We start from the raw sequence: 22,503 nt of genomic DNA, 5'->3' as shown, positions 1-22,503 counted from the left end.
ATGTCAGCAGTTTACAGGCGGGGATCTGTGACCAGCAGGGAGGAGGGATCTGCAGATCCACGCCTCCGGAAAAGGGAAACAGGGGACCCCAAAATAATTAAAAACAGCGGCACCAATCTGAGGTGAAACAATCTAATTTACTAAATATGGTATCGGAATGCACGATAACACACCATAATACAATATAATCAGAATTGAAGCTAATAAATCAAAATCTAATGAGAGAGAGAATGTCCAAAAGGTGGACAGGCCTCACCACAATGCTGAGGTGAGACACGCAGTCCAGTTGAGTAGCAGGGAGACAGAAGGAGAGCTGATGAAGAAGAGCCAATGAAGAAGCGCGCATCAGATGACCTTGCCAGGAGCTGTATCTCCTCTGTGACCGCAGAGCCCCCTGGGGAATGTAGTTCTTCTCTTCTGAACAGGTACCCGGAACTTGAGCATTATCAGTTAAACTCTCAGTGCCCCACATGATGTTATGATGTGGAATACCGATAACAAAATAAATAAATAAATAAATAAATAAAAAATTTAAAAAAAAAAAAAAAAAAAAATCACAAAACCATGACACTTATCCGATTAGGAAAAGTTGCTAATGCTTAAGTAGATACACACTGTTAGAAATACCCAAATAATTTTTGTCAGGACGGTATCTCTGATAAGAGCAGATTTTATTCGCGATTGCAATGGCGGGCGTCCCGCAAGCAGGAGCACCCCTAAGGACTCAGTGACAGCTTTCTGTGCTTTGTTTCCCCCTTTCCCATCCCTCTCCCGTTTCGCCATAAGCTGGGTACTCCAGGTTCAAATCTTATCAAAGTTTACATTTGTTAATCGGTGTGTTATCTGGTGTCAGTCAGTAGCCATCCTGTTGTTTTCAAGATGTCTCAGTGTTCTTCTTGTCATATTGATACAGTGATTTTCTTCAAAGTCCTCGTTAAGCAAATAGCATGGGGGGGTGGACGGGGATGATGCCAGGCCTTCTGATGTCTCTTCCAGCACTTCCTTGGCCATGCCATGACTTGTTCTCTGGTTTGATCAATCTCATGCAATATATTCTCACAGTGAGTATGATAAAATATGCATGTATACATGTACACATTATATTCTTATTTACTGAGCATGCATTTCTAGGGAAGGTTTATCCAGAGGATAAGTGATGCAAACCATCAGGAGACCCCCCCCCAAGTAAAGTAGAAGCATAGAATCATAGAATTACAAGGTTGGAAACGACCTATAAGATCATCCAGTCCAACCGTCTCCTCATCACCATTGCCACCACAAGCACTAAATCATAGCACGCAGCACGTCATCCAGACGCGTCTTGAACACTGCCAGGGACGGCAACTCCACCACCTCCCTGGGCAGCCATTCCAGTGCCTGACCACTCTCTTGAGAGAAAAAGTTCTTCCTTATGTCCAACCTAAACCTCCTCTGATACAACTTGTGGCTATTGCCCCTTGTCCTGCTCGTTGCTTGGGAGAAGAGGCCAAATCCCTCTTCATCACAACCTCCCTTCAGGAAGTTATAGAGAGCAATGAGGTCTCCCCTGAGCCTCCTCTTCTCCAGACTGAACAATCCCAGCTCCCTCAGCCGCTCCTCATAAGACTTGTGCTCCAGACCCCTCACCAGTTTCGTTGCCCTTCTCTGGACATACTCCAGGACCTCAATGTCTTTCCTGTAGTGAGGAGTCCAAAACTGAACACAGTACTTGAGGTGCAGCCTCACCAGTGCTGAGTAGAGGGGGATGATCACCTCCCTGCTCCTGCTGGTCACACTGTTTCTAATGCAGAAAAGACTCTCACAAAGAACTATGGCAGCAGAGACCATGAAATAAAATATTATCCAATTCTAATGCAGAAACAACATTTGATTCCTACAAAGCTGATTCTGAAATGTTAAAACTAACCATAATACTTCAAGATTTACTTGTTGCTCCTTCATTATTGAACTCCGTATAGTTCCCAACTGCTCTCCTTCAGTCCTGCAGAACGTTGCAGGCACATGCCAAACAATCTCTCCGAAGTTCAGTTGGGCGGTGCTGCTGGCCCAGGCTTGCTCAGCTTCTGGTTGATTTCATAAAATCATAGGATTGCTCAGGTTGGAGAAGACCTTAAAGATCATCAAGTCCAACCACAACCTAACCATATTACCCTAACTCTAACCACCCTCTGCTAAATCATGTCCCTGAGCATCACATCCAAAGCACACACCCAGTAATGGTGTCTCAACCACCCCCTGGGGAGCCCATTCCAGTGCTTAACAACCCTTTCTGTAAAGAAGTGTTTCCTGATATCCAACCTAAACTTACCCTGGAGCAACTTAAGGCCATTTCCCCTCATCCCGTCACCAGTGATAAGGGAGCAACCCGACTCTCGCTGTGAGCACCTTTCAGATATTGGAAGAGAGCAATAAGGTCTCCCCTCAGCCACCTCTTCCCCCGACTAAACAGCTCCAGTCCCTTCAGTCTCTCCTCGTGGGACATATTCTCCAAGCCCTTCACAAACCCTGTTGCCCTTTGGGCCTGCTCCAGCACCACAATGTCTCTCCCTGCACAGCTTCACTACATACTTGTAATCATCATAAGTAGCTTGCCCACTCTTCCAGAGACCATAAACTTTCCTTTTGTTCTTGAGTTCCAGCCAAAGATCTGCCCCACATTGGGCAGCATTTGCAACATCTGATGCATGGACTCAGATGTGAACGATCCAAGTCCTTTATTACAAGTGTTCACATCACTTATATATCTTCACAATTTTTTTTTTTTTTTTTTTTTTTTAAAGCTTTCCCACCCACCCTTACAGCTGTCCATCTTACCAGTTTCACTCCCAGCTTCAGCTGGAGATTCATTGTTTTGAATGGTTGGTTTGGTTTATCTCGACCATCCAGGTGTCTTTGATCCCTGACCCAGGTATCACTGCATTTTTCACCTTTCTGTTGTTGTCTAGTCAGGAGGGATGACTTCTGTAAATAACAACTTGAGTCTTCACAGTGTTGTTTTCTGGAACATACACTGTGAATTTGTCTTTCACCAAATGTGGTTTAGGCCTGTAGTTCATTCAAGATATTAATGGCAGTGGGCAGTCAGGCCCTCCTCAAATTGCTCGGTGACAGAATCTGCAGCTCCCTCAAGGCACAGTTGCACGCCAAATTCCTTCAGGGAGAGCCATAACCAATATCCCCCAGCAAGATGGGAGCTTCAGTTGTTATTTTTCACAGATCCCAGGGTTCCACACTTTCAATCACTTCTCCAATTCATCACTTACTACTGTTTTCAACAAGTCCCCTCCGCAGTTTCCTCAACCAGCTGCTCCATGTCTGGAATGTGTGAATTGCTTTCATGCATTGTAACACACACACACACTGCTGCAGCCACAAAAGTAACAATTAACAAACATACAAAAACTTAACACAAGCTGCAGATTTGCCACGTCAATAAGAGACTCTTTAAAGGTACCCAACCCTATAGCAGTGCAATCCTGGGGCAGACCTTCCCATCACCTAATCCCTATCTTAAAGAAGGGAGAGAAAAAAGGTGAGAAGAAAAAAAAAAAAAAAAAAAAAAAAAAAAAACAAGAACAACAAAACAAAACCCAAAACAACAACAAAAACCAAACCTCTCAGTGCCTACCCCCAACCCACCGACATCTCGGCAGTCGGATCCCATCCTCATCACCAGTTATGTTTCAGGGTACGTTTGGATCTGAGAGGCAGGACGTCTCAGGAGCAGAGGCAAGCAAAATGTACACTCAGAGCAGCACAGAGAGTTATGGATTTTATTCAACATACACACACACACACATCCATTTTAGATAATCCCCATAAGGGAAGCAGAAGCTCCCTAAGCAAGTGCATTCTTACTTACCGACACTTGAGAGACAGCAAGCTGCCAGAGGAGAGAGCAGGAACACAGTGGCAGTGGATTTGATAGGCAGTGCCAGCAGAGCATCCTCTGCTTCAAAGCGTACTTTTCCTTCCTCCACACCACAGCCTCTCTCCTGCTTTGATTTTTCCCCAGGGTCTGCAGGGCTTTTTGCATTGCTGTACCTGCATAGCCAGTGCATGATACAGAGCTCAAGTGGAACACCTGTTTGCAAAAAAAAATAAAAATAAAAATAATAATAAAAAAAATGAACTACCAAGGTCAGCTTCCTCTACAAAACCTACAGCCACAAATACCAGCTCCCTTAAAGCAGTCAGAATGCTTTGTTCCATCCCAGGATCATTCTTCAGTCAGGGGCATTTAGATTTCCAACACAACCTTTCTGGTCACCTGGGGAGCACAGGTGCAAACAATCTGCCTGTGCTCCCTAGGGCAGCCACAGCCCTTCACCAGGTGCTCAGTCACCATTTTAAGCTCTGACCTAACAGCTCCCCTGCAGTGGGTCAGTCAGAGACATTGGGTGGGATGCAAGTAGTGCCTTTGCAATACTAATGGGTGCAGTTATATTGTCTGATGTGCTCTTAATTGTTCAGATGGTGCAGATTTGGTTTTGGAAACTGAGCATATCCAAAACTAAAATCATGCTGTAAACAGCCACAAACATTGATTTGGGATGATAAGAAGAAATGGCTGAAAATAAATTTTAATTGATCCTGCATATAATCAATGGATATCAAGATGTTACAGTATAATCAAGAGAGTTAGGCAAAGTGGACAATGATAACAAAAGAGAACAAAATGGGAGGCTTACCCTTTGGCTGGGCTCACCACAAAACACCAATAGAGGCGATCTCCAGAAGAGATCCTTCCCCTCTGGTAGCCAGCTCTTAAATAGGTCTTCTTCATTCACAGAAGAAGCAGAATTGCCTTCAGCTGTGCTCCTCTGGCTGGCTCATGGCTCACCTCAGGTGATCAATCAGAGGTTCAGGCCGTGACTCAGTAGATCCCATACACTCCACCCCTTCACGGCATGAACCAATGATCAGGTTAACTAAAGGGTAAGCTTTCCCTAATACAGAGATACAGTATATCACGATGCTTATACAATTTTATCACAACGTGTGTTGGTACAATTCAAGACGAGTGATGATCAGTGGATGTCTATATTCTTCTATGGGCCAGTGCTCGATGATGTGACTGGAGGCATGAGGTCCTGAGGTGCAGGTCCGTTCTATGTTCCATCAGTCCCATGCAGACCACCACCGGGTGTTGTATGTGATCTGTCAGCAACACTGGAACACTTGATGGCATTTTGTTCCTTCCGGTGGTCCTGAAGGCTCACAGGGAGTAATACAGATGTTTTACAGGTACCAGGAGGGGAAGGTCTGCTCTCCAGGGCAAGATACAAGCCGTATTTCTATCCTGGGTCAACACTTCCCCTTGTACTGGGGCACGTCCTGGCTGCCTGTACCACACCTTTTGGCCGGATATCTGCGGCTGCATAACGATATCAGGCACCAAGGGAGGTGTCCTGATCTGCCATAGGGACAGGATGGGGGTCCCTTTAGCAACAAAGATCAGAGTGTTGACCACAATATCAGTAGGCGATGTACCTATTACTGGAGGGACTACTGAGCCTCCCACCTCCAATAGTCTCCCCCAAGGTGCAAGTAGGCTACACCACTTGGGTCCTACCTGCACCTTCCAAGGCCATTTTATTTTATGGGTACCCGGCTCTAAATTCTCAGAGGCAGGGAGCAGAAGATTATTTTCGTTACCAATCTGGGGTCTTACGTGATGATCAGTGCCCGTAATTTGGATCCTAAGCAGGGTGGCCCATGTCTGCAACATTCTCAGGGCACTGGGTCTGCCGTCTCAAGGTCTTTCATTCAGGTCCCGCAGGGTTTCATACAGTCTTTTCGTCCACCCCTGCAAGGACTGGGAGTCTGTCTTCAGGGCAGCCTTAAGAATACCGTTATAACGTTCGATGAGGCCTGCCCTCGTTGGATTATATGGCAGGTGGAATCGCCATTCGATGTTATTTTCTCCTGCCTGGCTCGCCAAGCGTATAATCAATGGATATCAAGATGTTACAGTATAATCAAGAGAGTTAGGCAAAGTGGACAATGATAACAAAAGAGAACAAAATGGGAGGCTTACCCTTTGGCTGGGCTCATCACAAAACACCAATAGAGGCGATGTCCAGAAGAGATCCTTCCCCACTGGTAGCCAGCTCTTCAATAGGTCTAGGAGGGGTGCAGCCTGGCTCCACCCCTTCTGGCAGCACAGCGGAATTGCCTTCAGCTGTGCTCCTCTGGCTGACTCATGGCTCCCTCAGGTGATCAATCAGAGGTTCAGGCCATGACTCAGTAGTTCCCATACATCCTGTAACACAGCGAAAGAAATAGGGAACTGACATGAGAGACATGAGCTGTTGTAGAATACATCCAGAGTGTAACCCATATGTATGCGAGTTGTGCTCCTTGTTGTTATGGAGCCTCCATACTTGGAAACATTCAGAAGCTGTCTGGACATGGTCCTGGACAACTGGCCCTGCTTTACCAGGGCTGTTGAGTGGGATGACCTCTAGAGGACCCTTCCAACCTCAACCATTCTGTGGTTCAATGTATGAAAGTGACAGGAACTTTTGAATGATGTACAAGGCAAACTGTATGCAAGGTTGCTCTGTCTGGAGAAGAGGAGGCTCTGGGGACACCTCATTACAACCTTTCAGTGTCTGAAGGGGGCTTTTAGGACAGACAGATCCCCGCTGTAATAAGTAGGAGTGCAGCTGCTGTATGTGCTCCCTCACCTGTAGCAGGAAAGTGGGAGGATGACTTAGTGCTATTAATTATGACAGTGGTCTTTATCCTTCTGTGAATGCTTTGCTTGTTTCAAAAGGAAAGAATGTGCTTACATACCTAGCTGAACATCTCACACATGCTGCTGTGCTGACAGTCGTGGTGGTTCCCAGCCGGAAGGGAATGAGCTGATGAGCCTCCAGAGTGGTCTGTGTGTCCTTGGAGAAGGTCAGTCAGACCAGGGGGTGGCTGTGAGCAAGAAGTCCCGCTGGAGCACACGGCCCTGTGCAGCGAAGGCTTCAAGGCAGCCTGCAGCAGAGCTGTGGGAAAGAGGCATCTCTACTGAGGCTCTCTGGTATGAAAGCTACCAAGAAGAAATAATAGAATCATTTGAGTTGAACCTTAAAGGCCATCTAGTCCAACTCTCCTGCAATGAACTGGAACACCTACAGATAGATAAGGTTGCTCAGAGACCTGCCCAGCTTGACCTTCAATGTCTCTAGGGGCAAGGATTGAACCACCTCTCTGAGCAGCCTGTTCCAGTGCCACACCACTGATGGTAAAAAGCTTATATCCAATCTAGATCTTCCCTCCTGTAGTTTGAAACCATTTCCCCTTGTCCTATTGCAACAGACCCTGCTGAAGAGTCCATTTGCTTCTTTATTCTACCTCCCTCTAGTTACTGAAAGGCTGCTCTCAGGTCTCCCAAGAGCCTTCTCCAAGCTGAACAGCCCCAGCTCTCAACCTGTCCTCATCGGAGAGGTGTTCCATCCCTTGGATCATTTCTGTGGCTCTCCTCTGGACACACTCCAACAGGTCCATGTCTCTCCTGTACTGAAGACTCCACATCTGGATGCAGTACTCTGGGTGAGGCCTCACCAGCACAAAGGGGCAGGGTCACCTCCCTCGCCCTGCTAGCCACACTTCTTTTGACGTGGCCCAGGATACAGCGCACTTTCTGCGCTGTGAGAGCTGCAATTTGTGCTTGGTCTGAGCTGTCTAATAATCAGATGAGGTTAACCCAAGGGGAAAACAAGGTGAGGTGGGGAGCCAGGCTGCCTACAGCAGTGTCCCTGCCTGTAGCACTTTGTAAAGCTGATGTTTCATCAATGGTGGTCTCAGAAAAAACGCAAGTATGCCTGTAGCAAAGCTGGGACAGATGGGGAGTGTATAATCAATGGACATTAAGATATTATAATCACAAAAAAGAACAAGAGAGTTAGACAAAGTAGACTAAGATAACAAGAGAATAAATGGAGAGCTTACCTGTATGCTAGGCTCACCTACAGAAAGCACCAGAAGGAGGGATCTCCAGATGAGATCCTTCCCCACTGGTAGCCAGCTCTTCAATAGGTCTAGGAGGGGTGCAGCCGGGCTCCACCCCTTCCGGCAGCACAGCTGAATTGCCTTCACCAGTGCTCCTCTGGCTGACTCACGGCTCGCCTCAGGTGATCCTTCAGAGGTTCAGGCTGTGACTCAGCAGTTCCCATACAGGGAGGAGGTTGGGTGCAGGTTGTTTGAGTGTGGGAGCAGCAATGTGAGAGTGGCAAAAAGGACCTGGATGCTGAAGAATGAAGGATGAGATCTGGGACCCACCAGAGATGAGCAGAGGACAGGTCTGCCAGCAGCAGGAGTGCCAACACCTACAGCTGGTAGTAGTGCTGACCTATGCACAAGCACAGGAGGACGTCTGGAGCCACTGACAAGGCTCCCATTGGGTTGGGGTGGGGGAATATGCCTGCCCCTCAGCATGAACACAACTGCAGCTTGGTGTAGTGGTGCACCCCCAGACCACTGCGATCTCAGCAAAGGCCACCACTGTGCTTTCACCTTTGTTCAAGTGCAGAGTTGGGCTCGTGATCATTGTCTGATCTGAGAGGTGTGAGAACTGTACAGCAGCAGGCTGTGGTCCTCGACCTTCCCCTGAGCTGGGACACTGCTCTGAGTACACTTCTTATGACTTGCTGCTGACTGACATCAAAGAAGAGGAGCCCTTTTGAGACAGATGGCCTCATCTGCTGAGAGCTGATGAATGAGGAGCAGGTAATTCACCAGGAGAAAGGTCCTTGTGTGCATAACTGACTTCAGAACTGGATACCCTTCAAGTCAACCTCACCATTCTCAAATCTTCAACTAGACATCTGTATTTGATTGTAGCATGTGCTATTGAATCTTTGTGTCAAGTTGGCTAATAATTAAATGCTGATTAAGTGCTACTAATAATCAAATAATCTTGTGATTTATCTTAAAGGTATTATCAGTTCATAAATTGCTGCTAAATCAGAGTTCTGTGAAAACCTATTCCCAGCAGTTGCTGCTGGAGGTGTGTGTGATTGCATGGATCCAAGATCTGCTTGTAACTTCCTGTGCGTAGTGCTCTGTGTAATTATGTCGCCGAGTCACTGGTGTGTTACTTAAGATTATTGATTACTTTTCTGTTTTCCCACTTTCCTTGTAGTGTGTTCATCAGCCAATAAACAGTTGTGTTCATCAGCCAATAAACAGTTTGCCTCAAGTACATTTTGAGTAATTGCTCCAACAAGGGAGAGCCAAAGCTTGACACAGTCGCAAGCTGTGAGTGTGGCCCATGCTGCAGAAGTGCTGGGTGCCACAAGCCTTCCTCCAGTGTATCTGGGTGTCCCAGGGAGCACGTGTAGGGCAGTGAGGCCTGGATACACATATCCAGCAGTGCTGTGATGAGTGCACCTGTGTGCGGAAATCCCTCAGTGTAGAGCAGTGAGGCTGAAATTCCCCAAACAGAGAAACCATCCAGGCTGCAGACGGAGCACTGGAACAGGCTGCCCACGGGGGTTGTGGAGTCTCCTTCTCTGGAGATACTCAAGACCTGCCTGGACACACTACTTGTGTGACCTGGTGTAGGGAACCTGCTTTGGCAGGGGGGCTGGACTCGATGATCTCTGGAGGTCCCTTCCAAGCCCTACGATTCTGTGATTCCCGTGGGTCCCATTCTGTCTCAGGTCAGAGAGGCACTGGAAGCCTGGCAGGCTGGGCACAGCACGTGTGATTTTTGGTGAGAAAGAGTCTCCAGCTCCCTTCGGAGAACAGCAGTCCCTCAGCAATAGTGGTAGCAGCTTTATGGAGAATAGCAGCTTCAAGGAGAGCAAGAGAAGAGCTGGGACTTTCCTGGAGGTTGGGTCTTACCCGAGGGTAATGGGTCTTATTAAAAAGAAAGAAAAAAAAAGTGAAGCATAAGAAGGAAATTCTCTAGCAGTGTGATCCTATATTTTTCATGAAGTACCCTAGAGGCAAAATAATCACACTTTTTGCACGCAAGTCTCTGTTCAGGGTGCCCCTCTGTGCTGCTGTAGCTATTGCTGGGCAACCTGTTGGTGATGGACAAAGCCCAGCCCTCTCCAAGGTTCATGCACTAAACCTACTCTGAAGAATATCCTCAGGTCCATACTCACTGATATTCAAAGGCACCCCGCGTGCAGTCGGTAGATGGCACTGAACTTTCACTTGTACTTTCTTTCCAGTTAAATCAGAGCACACTGAGTGGCGGTGCATAGCAACCCTCAGCAGTTGTTTCGTGGCAAATGACCGAGGTTCTGACCCCTGCTGGAGCTGACAGGTGGGACCCTCGCTGGCTGCAGAGACACAGTGTGTCAATGACCAGCACACCCTCATGAAAATGGCACCCTACATTCCTTTGTCCAGTTTGCAAAATCAAATCACCTTTGTAGCCAAAAGCAGGGACATATTACCAGAATACTGCTTTGGAGGGGATGCATCCTAAGTAAACTGAAATAATGCTACAAATAAACCTGTGGTGTTTTTTTTTTAATTCCTCCATGTCAAGCACCGATCCTCGTGAGTAAGCACCACATATCTTGGATGCCACACATGAAAGTGGAAGCATGCACTTTTCCCCTCAGAACAGTCTCATTAGAGCTGCCCAGGGGCGGTACTGCAAAGGATAGACAAAACCTCGAGCCTCCCCTTGGGTGCCTGCACAGCAGTCCCTGGCTCAGAGCTACCTGAGAAGCCAGAGCAGAACCTGAGGGGAAGGTCTTACCACTCTCCTCCCCCACCCATCCCTTTCCCTCCTGTGGTACGTGAATACCCCTAGGGATAAGGGCAGCCCCCTCTTTCCTGCCACCCCCTCCCCAGAGCTCCCCCTGGGTAAGACTGCAGCACACAGAAGACAAGCAGCAGCCAAGCAGATGATTAGACGAACCCATCTGCATCTGCAAGGAGTGCTGTGCACAACAGCTGCTTCACCCTCCCCCGTCCCCAATCCTACAGCCTGACACAGAAGAGCTGCTGGTGGATGCCTGCTGCTGCTGCTGGGAGAATAGAAATAAAAACGTGGTTGCCTTTTTCCACCTGAGCAGGCACCAGACAGACGTCAGCTGTTCTAAGCTCACCGTGGTATGTGGCTGACCTTTTCAGCACACATTTCAACACACTGCAGAGCATTTGGCATCGCACTGAGTTCGGTCCGTCACTCACAGCTGGAAAAGTGACCCTGCTCCTACAAATACTAAAAAGTGAAGCTCTCATCTCACAATAAAGTCACTCTCAGAACACTCAAATCTAAAAATGAAAGTTTATTAACATCTCAGAAACAGGAAAATGTGTACTCAAGACCTTTGAGTTTCATAGGCAAGTGTTCCTTCCACGTGTAGCTCCCACTTCTGCCTGGCACCCAGGGATAACTGGAGATGTTTCCCAGCCAGAGCTTCTTCAATGTTTCTCAAAGCACACAAACAGGAGCAGCTTCCAGGGGGGCATTTAGGCACTGTTAGCTCACCACTAAATCAGTTTTCTAAGTTGTTTGAGTACGGAAAAGGATGCATTATAAACACAACCTTGGCCAGCTGGCTGACGGAGCAGGGCAGTCCCTGACACAGCAGCTGCCACTCTCAGCAGCATTTCACAATTTAAGCCAAACCACAGCTCAAAGCATTGGAGGCTTCTGCTGAATCAAGGAGTACAGAAGTGCACGTGGACAGCTTTGCTTTGCACACTTAACCAAGAGGCACGGCGTGCTGACTGACAAGTGGTAGTTATCCACTTGGCTACCTACTTGTAGCTTACAGCACAAAACCAGGATCTTTTAGTAACAGTTCTCCTTCCTCCTTTTAAAGAAGTGGTCTTACCTGGCTCAATTGCAGAAGATTGAATGTTTTGCTACTGACTCAACACCTTTTCATTTTGTCTTTGATTCTCACGCAGAGAACAGCCCTGCAAACAGAAGGGACTGCTTGTGGCCGATGTCAGGTGCTCAAGCATCTTGCTGGGCTGGGACTAAGGCTGTCAGCTCCTGGCACAACCAGGCACCACAGAAGTTAGACGGAAAGAAACGAGACAACCAAAAAAACTCAACCATCCTCCATACCTAATTGTGAACTATCACTTTAGATGCTTCTCCCATTGGGAAGTTAGTCTCCATGTGTTTAGTAAGACAGGGAAATGCAGCCTTTTCTCCAATGGAAAAGTGCAGGAGCAGAAAAAGTGGTTTTCTTACTTCATTATCAAAGCCAGATGCCCCTCAGTGGAAGTGTTTGCTCCAACTGCAGCTCTTGCTCAGAAAAATATGCTGGGTTATCAAAATGCTGTGTACCAGATCTACGTAACCAGCGTTTGTTCTCAGAAATACTAATTAATGTGGAAAATAAATGCCTTCAACAGAAACGGTGGCTAAAATATTTTATTTTTTTATATCATAGAACATACTGCTGTTTGATTTAAATCACTTTAGAGTAAAGGCACACATTGTTAAAAATACTTCAAATTACATTACATGTACAAACGCATGAAACAGATGTACATGTCACCAAAAAAATACAGTATGGCTTCGTAAGGCTGAGGCAGGGCTGGGACAGTTCAACAGAGTTAAGTTTTACAGGATGCTCTAACACTGAGAGGACTGACTAGAACAGAAAAGAATGGACCTAAAACACTGATTGTTACACAGACAGTACAACACATCAGATACACAACACTGAGCAGTCGGGTTTGGATTCGCAGGACTGACAGACAGGACTGCAAATCCATCGGGCTTTCAAGTGCCACTGAGCAAACAGTGCATACGTGTGCCAGTTTGCAACAGCGAGGAGAAACTGCAGGTTCTGTCCCCAGACAGCCTCCTTCATATCTGCTGATGATATGCTTAAAAAGAAAGAAGAAAAAGTGAAACAAAGACTCAAGATAGTAACTGCTGATAATGGCTGATCAACAAGCGGACAGCTTACACTTCTAAACAGCATAGATGTCAAGTCTGCGACAATGCTCCATGACAACTGTCTAGCATTAGTCCCACCCGAGTTTAAGGCTCATGTCTAAAATTTACCTTAGATTTGTTTTCCTTTGTGTAAAATTACCTGAGCACAGATATGAAAGATCTACAGAGCTTTCACAATATCTGCAGATACCTTAAAGATCAGTAGGTATCTTAAAGCAAGACATCGATATATTTTGAACTCTAACAGCTAAAAAGACCTCAAAAAAAAAAAAAGTAAGCCAACAAAACCAAATTCAAAACAAACAAAAAAAACAAAAACAAGAAAAGACAACAACAATATTTTGGTATGTCAGGAGAGCCAGGAGAAGAAGGAGGTCAAGCTTCTGCTTTCATCTCTTAATAATGTATGTAACATGGAATAGAATTATTCAAATAGGACTGCCGAGCTGTAAACAATGCATTAAACCTTAACAAAAAAAGTCAGGAAGCAGAATGGAGGCAGTCACTCCAGTCTTCTCTAAAAAGATCATCAATGTGGTTTTCAGTCTCACAAGAGACGGCTGGGGGCTCCTCAAGCACTGACTGATGGAAAACAAGAAGGACCTGACTCCATCCCACTCTGTATCACCATCACATTTTTGTGTTCACAAAGTATGAATTGCTGCCATTCTCATTTGCTCAGGTTTATTCCTTGCACAGCTCTAAGGCCCAGATCCAGAAACACACCATGCATTGTCTTAAGTGCAGGACTGGGTTTGATTTCATAGGTTTGAAGATGAACACGTACTTCAGGGATTTGCTGCAGGGGGACACACAGCATTTGCAGAGTGCGAGGCAGCAGAGCATCGGGCTGCATGGACAGACCGGATCCCAGCAAAGCCACTGCCAGCACAGAGCAGGGCCTGGCAGGTACACATACAGGCCTCCAGCCACCAACAGGCTTTGTGGGACGACCTCCAGCACAAGGCTCTGGACATTCACCCTGCTGTTTGACATTCACCCAGCCTGTTGATTTTATTGAACCAACTGAAAGCAGCAAGGAAACACAAAGTACAACGTGTTGTTTTCCTCCTCTTGCCTCGCACACTGGTTCTCATCTTTCAGTCATAAAAGAAATCAGTAAAAACAAAAACCCCACTTTAATCAGTGAGCAACTGTATATGAGCCTGAGGAGCAAATGGGACTCCGTTGAAATACATCGGGTTAAAACTCTGATATGCCAATCAAAGCTGTCTGCACTGCGGAACTGGGAGCAGCTGATTGCAGAGGGCACTTCACAATCATCGAAAATCCCGTATAAATGGTACCAAAACCTCCTATTATGTATCAGCCCAAATGATAAAAGAGATGGGTGACAGATGGCTGTTCTGGAAAATCTTAAAAATCACAGCAGTCTGATGTACCCATTATTCTATGTATAAATAGCAGGTAACCCAAATAAAATGCTATCGCTAGTTTGAAAAACTAAGTTGAACACTGCTTTTCTATTAAATAGATTAAAATATTCATCCACTGAGAAATTACATTGATAAATAAAATATTTTCATGTATCAAAAATGAGGAGCAGGTACGATCAATTCCAGACTTCTTGACCCGATAACGAAAGGTCCGAGAAACAAAACCTGTACAGTAGTTCTAGTCTCAAATTTACAATACTGAATCCAGCAGGATTTGGCTAAACAATACACTTTAAATAACCTAATCTAAAGGAACAGAGTGTCCTGTAAACATCTGACACATTGCATTCTGATGGCGTGGCTCTACCTTCTCTACACAGAAGACAATTCAACCGGTGGTGGTAAGGAGGGATGCAATCTAAAGGCAGCGCTTCCGTTCTTCAGTAAGGCTTGTAAAGAAATCCGAGTGGTGAACATACAGCTGCCTGTACAGTTCTGACATTTTTGGAAAGCTTTCAAGTCTTTAAAAAGCCTAAATGTTTTTAAGTATAAAACACACATTGAGAAGATGCCCTTCTGCATTACGTGTAAAGTGTCTGGCACCAGAAAGGACCGCTAGGTATTATTATACCCGAGGAAAGAAAATCAATCACTCCAGCAAGTGTCCCTGAATTTCACAGCAGATGCAGCCAATTTGGTTACTTGGTGTTCTGTTCTCCTGGAAAAAAAGTCACGAGCATACACTCTTTAAGCTGTCTGTACTACATCATTATTAATATATATTATATATACACACACCGTATAGATATATATAATATATATTTGTGCACGTATTACATTTGCCTCAATCTGGAATCATGTGGTTTCATGCAACGCACCAGGAATCAAACTTATTCATCAGATCATAGCTGGTGTAAATTCAGTATCAAATCTTTTATTATACAGCAATTCAGCTTTGCTCCGCACCCATCGCCTCTGAGTAGAATCCTCATTTCCTTCTTCTTTCACATTTGTTGCCTCCGTCGCCTTTCTCAGCCACTTTCTTCACGTTGTGCCTCCACTTACGTTCAATGCTGAGACCTTATTTCTGTCAGCTTCTGAAGATAGCTTTGTGCTGCTGGCATCGAGAGAATAAACTGAACCGTCCTTTGACCTATTCGGTAGCAGCCATAACCCATCAGTCCAAAAACTGTTGCTTTTATGACAAATTTGAAAATCTTACTTGAAGCTGATGGAGGAGGCACACTGGGGCAAAAGAGACATAAAACAGTGGTGAACATCTGCAGAGCTGGAACAAACAGGCATCTGAGAAACGCGCACGTTTTGATTCAGAGGACTTCCAAAGTCATTTTGCAACACATAAAGACCTAACGTGTAGAAATGTGAAGAACTCCAGCCTTGCAGTAGATGGCAATCACTAACACAAAGATGCAACTGCTCTGCAACTGCACTGCAGCAGCACGAACCGAGAAAGATTTCAATGAGAAGAATCTTAGCATAGTAATCTTTCAAACATAATTTGCCTTATATTGTTTTAAAAAGTGAAGTTAAGGCAATGCTCAGCTTTTAGGAAAGATACTGGTAACTCTTCCACGTAGTTGTCCTAAAGCACTGCAGGCCCTACCCATACTAACAGGTCACACTGTAATCCCTCATACGTTTTGCTAAGTCCCAGCCTCTGTGGCTTTACAGGATACAGTCTGAACAGTTTATTCTTTTGTAAAGCACATACACCTATTTTATCAGTTACACTGGAGTGAAAATGTGTGGCTTGAACACTGCCCACACTGAAGTATGCTAGGCCAGAAGCCTGTTGTGGTCACTTTCTATACAGACCACATTTGAATTTTCACTTGAAAAGCCTTTGGGTGTAGACTGACAGACTTTTTCCTCCAGACAGTGGCATTTTCTCACCCCACCTTTCCTCAATATACCACTATCTATTGGTTTTACTCCTTTCCTTTGGCAGTTTCTGTTCCTTTGCTGTACGCAGTCGGCACAGCAAGTCAGTGAGCTGACAGGACAGCAATTGCAGCAGCGGCATTTCTTCAAGCTGTGACAAAAGACCAAGAAACCTCCAAACAAACCAATCATTGCTGACTTTGAGCAAGTGAAGCTGCTATGGCAAGACATGGGGAAGGATGACATACCTCATTATTTCCTGAATGTTTAAGTCAGAGTTCCAGTTCTTTTCAATTCCAGGTACGTGACCCATCCCAACCACACCAACTACAACAGCAGGGATGTATTTCCTAGGTTCAGCTAGGGAAGAGATGGAAACAAAGGAACACATTTGTAGAAGAACCAGTTTCAAGCTACAAATGAACAGGTAACGTGCAAGATTACAAGACAGCATTTTCGAAGCAGCAGAGACTCGTTACTACGCATCAAAAATTACACATATTCCATGTCTCACCCAATGCCTCATGTTTTTAATTTGTTGCTTTTCTTCCTCTTTTTTTTTTTTTCCCCCTCAAATTTTAGCATAACTTCTTATTGTCAGGAAATGTTTGTTCCAGTAAGCAGAACTGGCTAGGGCTCACATTCCAGCCTCCAGATGCAAGCTCTGCTGAGCCTCCAAATCCATCTCTTCCCCACCCTGTGTGGGTCATGCTTCTGTGCTGTTTATGGGGTACGGCCCTGGCCTTTGCTCTCTCCCAAGAGGAGCTTTGCTCACAGCTTTGGACAGCTGGCATAAATCCCAGTAATGGGAAGGCACAGGCTGGCAGCCATGGACAGCCAGAGAACAGGGCCTGAGATCAGACCTGACCCTGTTACAGAGGTGCTGTTACAGACCTGGCCTCAGCAAGAAACAGCAAAACCTGTGCTGTTAGAGTGCAACAGCTGGGTAGCTGGTTCCACCACAACACAGCGCAGTTCTCACCCTAACCTCCCATCTACCAGCCAACATTCAGGAGAAACTGATGCATTAATCCCAAAACTTTTTGGATTACCTCTCCCTCACTGGGAAAATTGGTAATGTGTCATGAGGTAATAATAATAGTGACATGCAGCTTAGGAAAACCACCTCTGGCACTGTCTCATTCAGTAAAACACTGCAGCAGAGGACTGTCAGTCAGGTGATGCATTCACATTCTTGTCATTTGCAGTCCCATCTTTTATTTTAAATCCTCTGCAACACATGTAAAACCCATTCAGTTTCCCAGGCATTCAATGAACCTGTGATTCACAAACTCTGCTCTTCAGGTAGAATTAAAGAAAGGCAAGAAGAACAACGAACAAAGGACTCGCTACACAATTCTTCTTTGTGGCTTATGATCCAGCAAAGAATAACAATGAAACTTACTTTTCAGTCTGCTCCTCTGATTGAATGACTGAATGCATGCATGAACAGTTGGACTAGATGATCTCAGAGGTCTTTTCCAGCCTTAATGATTCTATGCCTCCTTTGATTACATTACCTGCACTAACAATATGTTTTTGGTGAAGCTTCACCAAGTCAACGTTGAAGTAATAGCAGACAAGGGAAGTGCAAGAAGTAGTACATTATTTTTACAATCAGGAGACAGTGTCAGAGGTCTGCACTGAAGCACTTATAAACAAGACAGCGAAAAGAAGGCAACCCTTTCTTCAGTATGCATGTGTGCACGTATATACACACATTTCTTTACACAAAGGGGATGCAGATTGCACACGGCAGTAAAATACTTGTGAAGGCTGGAGAAATATTCAGTATGCCTATGCCTTGCTGAAACACACAGAGTTCATACTTGTTGCATATCACCAGGGTTCCCAGGAGCCCAATTTATAATAAGCAAAGCTTATTGAGATGAATACTGAAAATTAGAAGTAATTAGTTCAGCAGGAAATCTGTGCCTAAGCAGCTACGGGTGACAATGAATTTGGTGAGATAGCGAGACAGGTGATGCACGTCTAGACTGTCCCATGCTGTGCTGTAATGCCAGACGCCTGCCTTTTGAAGAAGCTGTCAGACTAATCAGTATTTTGCAGGTCTAAACAGCACAGCGAGAAAAGAATCATAATTAACAGTCTATTGCTTTGTGAGATTTCTTCTACAGGAGGTTGCAGTAGGGGAGTCATATGCCCCTTAACTTTTCAAGCACTGCAATCTTCTGTGATATGCGGCATCTGTCTTGGATAAACACACAGAACCCCACAGTCTTCCCACAGAGAGCTGGGATATGTACCAGCACACAAAGAACACACTGATTAAGGTATTTGCTTTAAAACAATTACTTTCTGAAGCCCGAGGTAGTTCTATCTGCTTAGCTGCTTGCTTCAGCATGTAGGTCAAGTAAATATCCCGTTCCGAGACGATTGTTCGATGAAGATCAGGAAATTCTCCAATCATCTCTGCCATCATCTGCTCCAGTAAATCCTTCTGTTTGCATTTTTCCACGTCATCTTTACTGAAAGAAAGGTTACGTTTTCTCAGTATCTGTGTTACACTTCTAAAGCCCAGTGCAGACAAACCGATGAATACAAAGAATCCAACGCTATACCTGTAATTCACATAGAGCCGCACAGACAGCTCTCCTCTCAGAAAGAGGAACAATCTGCATAAGCCTGAAAAGCTGCATTCTTAACAATGCCTCTACAGTGAGAGAAAGGCAAAGCAGAGGTCACCTGCCTTTAGGCAGCTCAACCAAAAATTCACCTTTCCCAGTTTAAAGGCTGACAACCGCAGAAAAGCACCAGGGCTTCAAAGGAAAGAGTTATCACAGTGCCCCACTTTTACTGTATATTCAGTCTAAAGAAGGCAACAGAGAGCTCCTGAGGAGCACATCTGATCACTGAACGCATGAAGGCTCTATTTAAGGAAGGAAATAGCACACTGCCAGGCACAGTCTGCAAGGGTGGAAAGGATTCTGCAGTGCTTGTGTCGATCACAGGTCTTCAGCAGGGCAGTGAGTTATTAATCAGTTCCCTGAATGGAAGAACAGAAACGGGCTGGAAATAAATTAGAACTGCAGGAGCAAATTTAATGAGTTTTTGTATTATTGTTACTTTTTTAAATGGGTGCTGTCAACCTTCTGTTTGCAGACACAGCAGTGGCACAGTCACAGTCTGGCAACAAAATCATCTGCCTTTGCATCACTGCCTGCTGGAGAACGATGCCAAAATTTTTATCTATTTACTTTCTGAAGTTTGACATCAAAAGGATGCTTCAAAAAGCAGACAACCAAAAAAAGGCACTGGTAACTTTCAACAGAGCATGGAAACAGGCTGACAAACCTGATTTAGAGTTATTACTCCATTTTCAGTAGAATCTCATAGTGATGAGTAAGCGAACTCATCTATGCAGCACCTACCCCAGCAGCTTCTTAATTACACCCACCTTTCCTTTTCAATTCCTACCCATGTTATTTTTAAAACATTGATGTAGCACATCAGTCAACTGTAAGACAACACTTAGAATATTTCTGTGTTATAAAGATAATTTATTGTTAATTATCTTAATATTTCAGTTGAAAACCAAAAAATCACATCAGCATGAATGTGAGAATTTGCTGAGAAACACATCCTCCAGCTCTCCCCAGAAACTGGCAACAGTTTCATATTGGTATCTGATTCCTAAGTAACAAAACTTTGCACGTGAACTGCAGTTAATGGATTGAAAGCAGGATCAACATTTTACAGATGAAGTAGCAAGTGTTTACAGGTAACAACAATTTAGTAAATGCTAGAACTGAGAAACAAGGCTTGGCTGTCCCTACTAGCTCCAGCCCTGGCCCCACTTCAAGCGCCTGAAAGAATTGACATCAATCACTTCAATGAGGTGTGCAGAGTTCTGGTTACAGAGCACGAGAGGCACAGAGATTCAGGGTCCACACGCACTGCAAACCTGCTTCTGGCAAGCCTCCCACCATGGCAAGTCTGATGGGAGCAGATGGAACTCAGGATGACAGCTGGGCATGCTGCCACCCAGGTCAAGCAAGTTTTCACACCTACTGGTGTCCAGAAGCAAAGAGGAAGCAAACTTGGCACAGTGGTTTCTTTAAAGGGCACCGGAAACCAAACTGAGCAAGGGAATAAATAGTCTGACAAGTACTACTGTGAGACAGTAACCTAACAGCATCCCCTCGTAAAGGCCATGGTCATTAAGAGTTTGACACACTGTCGAGATTTCAAACATTTTCTCTTGTTCCCAACATCTGCTCAGACAGCAGATGATGTGGATTCAGTTCTCAGGCTGCTCTGATTTACACATGACTTAGTACAGCAGGCCCAAGTCCTTTGGAAATCTGAATGAAACCATTATGATGAGGCTCTACTCTCTTTCATTTACAGTATCAACACAGCAGTACTAAGAATTCATTTTCAGCATAAAATCATCTACTTTTAAGTGATCAACGACCTAGAGTTAATCAAAATGCTATTATTCAAACAAATGTAGCAGGATAGCCAGCTTTCTTTTTAAAAACGTGAACTATTGGAGGACTGTTTGTATATTTCTCTCTCTCACTAATGTGAGGTCTCACCACATCAGTCTGGGTTTGAGAACTTCAGGCTCCTACCACACAGAAGAGATGAACAATTCATTGCTAAACATATGGGATGTTTATTCATACCTGATTGGGTCAGATAGGAAGCAAAGGCCCCAGGCAAGCTTGACTTTTTGCCAGAAAGAAAGCGCAGCAATCGCCCTCTTAAACGTAACAGGGATGGGTCTGTCCCCAAGATGAAATTTACAGAAAGGTACTTTACTAGCCTGGAAAAGAAGATAAAAACTACTAGTCAACACATACTGTATCACAGTAGAGCACTATTAAGATAATGTTTATTATGTGATTGAAGTTATTTTAACAAAATAAAACTAACCAAAAAAAACCAGCAAGTCACAGTTAGACAGCAAGAAATATTTTGGCCACGTAAACAAAATTTTGAGTATACAACTTCCTACAGGAGTACAAAACATTGAGTCATAATGCCACCTTTAATTTTATTTTACCGAGATAGAAAGCTCCTGCTTAGAACTGCTTAAGATGAACAGATGTGGCTCAGTATCTTCACAGGTCTGAATAAAATCCAAGGGAAAATGATTTTGGTTGTTTTGATTTTAACCAGGATTTTGTCAGGATCACAAACCTATTGGTCTGTCACGATTCCAGGAGGAGCTCATGAAACAAAAACTGATGCAGGATACCAGAAGGCAATGTCAGGAGAGACTATGCTGTAACTAAGGCTGACACATTTTAGTACAAAACAGTAGAACAAAATTATCTAAGCATACCTGTTTAACAATCTCAAACAGCCACTTCAGAAAAGCATACAGAGCTAACCAACTCTAATTCATCCTGACAGATTTGTTTCCATAGGTTGAAATCCTGACACCACCAACAGTACGACCAGGATCCACACCCAAAATTCAAAAGCAGTTATTCAAACAAGAACAGAATAAACTGAAACAAATACCATCAAAATTAGCACTTACTTGAAGCCTTTTTGGAGTTGCTTTTGTCTAATTTAGGGCTATGAATCTTCATATTTTTGAAGCCAAAGATGGCTTTTACCACTTCATAGGCTTCAACAAAAACATGGCCACGGAGTGCCCCTTTCTAACTAATGCCTTTATTTACTGACACTGGAAGCAAAAGGCCAGAAATTTGACCTCAGAAAAACTATTTCATGATCGCACCTCTTTGAAAGCCTCTCTGAATTCCCCTCCTGGGGCCATCCCCAGCTGTTCTGTGATGTGAGCAGACACTTTCAGAAGCAGCATTTGCATCAGTCCAGACATGACTCCATTCTGGTGGAAAAGGAAAAGAATGTTAAAAAGAAATACTAACATACTGTGTGGATTTCTCAGAAGAATGCACTGTTCACAATGATGAAAAAACACTAAATATCTTAGTGAAGAAGGGATACTGAGGATACTTTTTGGAGCTAATTCCCTGATGAGCGCAGCTCTTCTGTTTCAGCTTCTATCATTTGTAAAGAGACTTCATCAGTGGTGTGCAGTCTCTATTCAACAACAACAACAACAAAAAGGATGACAGGAAAAGGCAGGGGAGTAGCCAAATTTATTTCTGTCTCTATTTATTTTACCTGACTGATGATGTAAGAGCTGTTCTACCATACATACTGTACTTTTGTTTCTGGATTTGGTTGCAAAAAAAAAAAAGAAAAAAAAAAAAAAAAAAGAGGAAAAAAAAAGAAACTGAAAAACAAAAAAAAAAAAAAAAATAGAGACAGAAATAAAATTGGCTACACCCCTGCCTTTTCCTGTCATCC

The 22,503-nt window shown here is 44.5% G+C and overlaps 1 protein-coding gene and 1 long non-coding RNA gene across 3 annotated transcripts in view; both read right to left on the bottom strand.

The window, feature by feature from the left end:
• Positions 1 to 6,221: 6,221 nt before the first annotated feature.
• Positions 6,222 to 8,040, bottom strand: LOC122158905. Its single transcript, XR_006168341.1, has 3 exons — positions 7,948 to 8,040; positions 6,802 to 7,001; positions 6,222 to 6,265 (listed from the first exon to the last, which is right to left on the bottom strand). It is a non-coding gene; the product is annotated as an uncharacterized LOC122158905 (long non-coding RNA).
• A 4,301-nt stretch (positions 8,041 to 12,341) lies between these two features.
• The window catches only part of TRABD (TraB domain containing), a 32,642-nt gene continuing 22,480 nt past the window's right edge, over positions 12,342 to 22,503 (bottom strand). For both annotated transcript variants that reach the window (XM_042816068.1, XM_042816069.1), the window contains 5 exons: positions 21,908 to 22,018; positions 20,841 to 20,980; positions 18,505 to 18,677; positions 16,437 to 16,548; positions 12,342 to 15,531 (listed from right to left, as the gene is read on the bottom strand). In XM_042816068.1, coding sequence (XP_042672002.1) covers positions 15,354 to 15,531; positions 16,437 to 16,548; positions 18,505 to 18,677; positions 20,841 to 20,980; positions 21,908 to 22,018 — 714 coding nt within the window. In that variant the 3' untranslated portion in view covers positions 12,342 to 15,353. The remainder of the gene's footprint in view (positions 15,532 to 16,436; positions 16,549 to 18,504; positions 18,678 to 20,840; positions 20,981 to 21,907; positions 22,019 to 22,503) is intronic.

The sequence above is a fragment of the Centrocercus urophasianus genome, unplaced genomic scaffold (genome assembly GCF_019232065.1).
Source record: "Centrocercus urophasianus isolate 14NV4802_14NV808 unplaced genomic scaffold, USGS_Curo_1.0 seq_15, whole genome shotgun sequence".
Classification (NCBI taxonomy): domain Eukaryota; kingdom Metazoa; phylum Chordata; class Aves; order Galliformes; family Phasianidae; genus Centrocercus; species Centrocercus urophasianus.
Note: the sequence above shows the minus strand (reverse complement) of the source record. Positions and strands in the feature narration are given on the sequence as shown.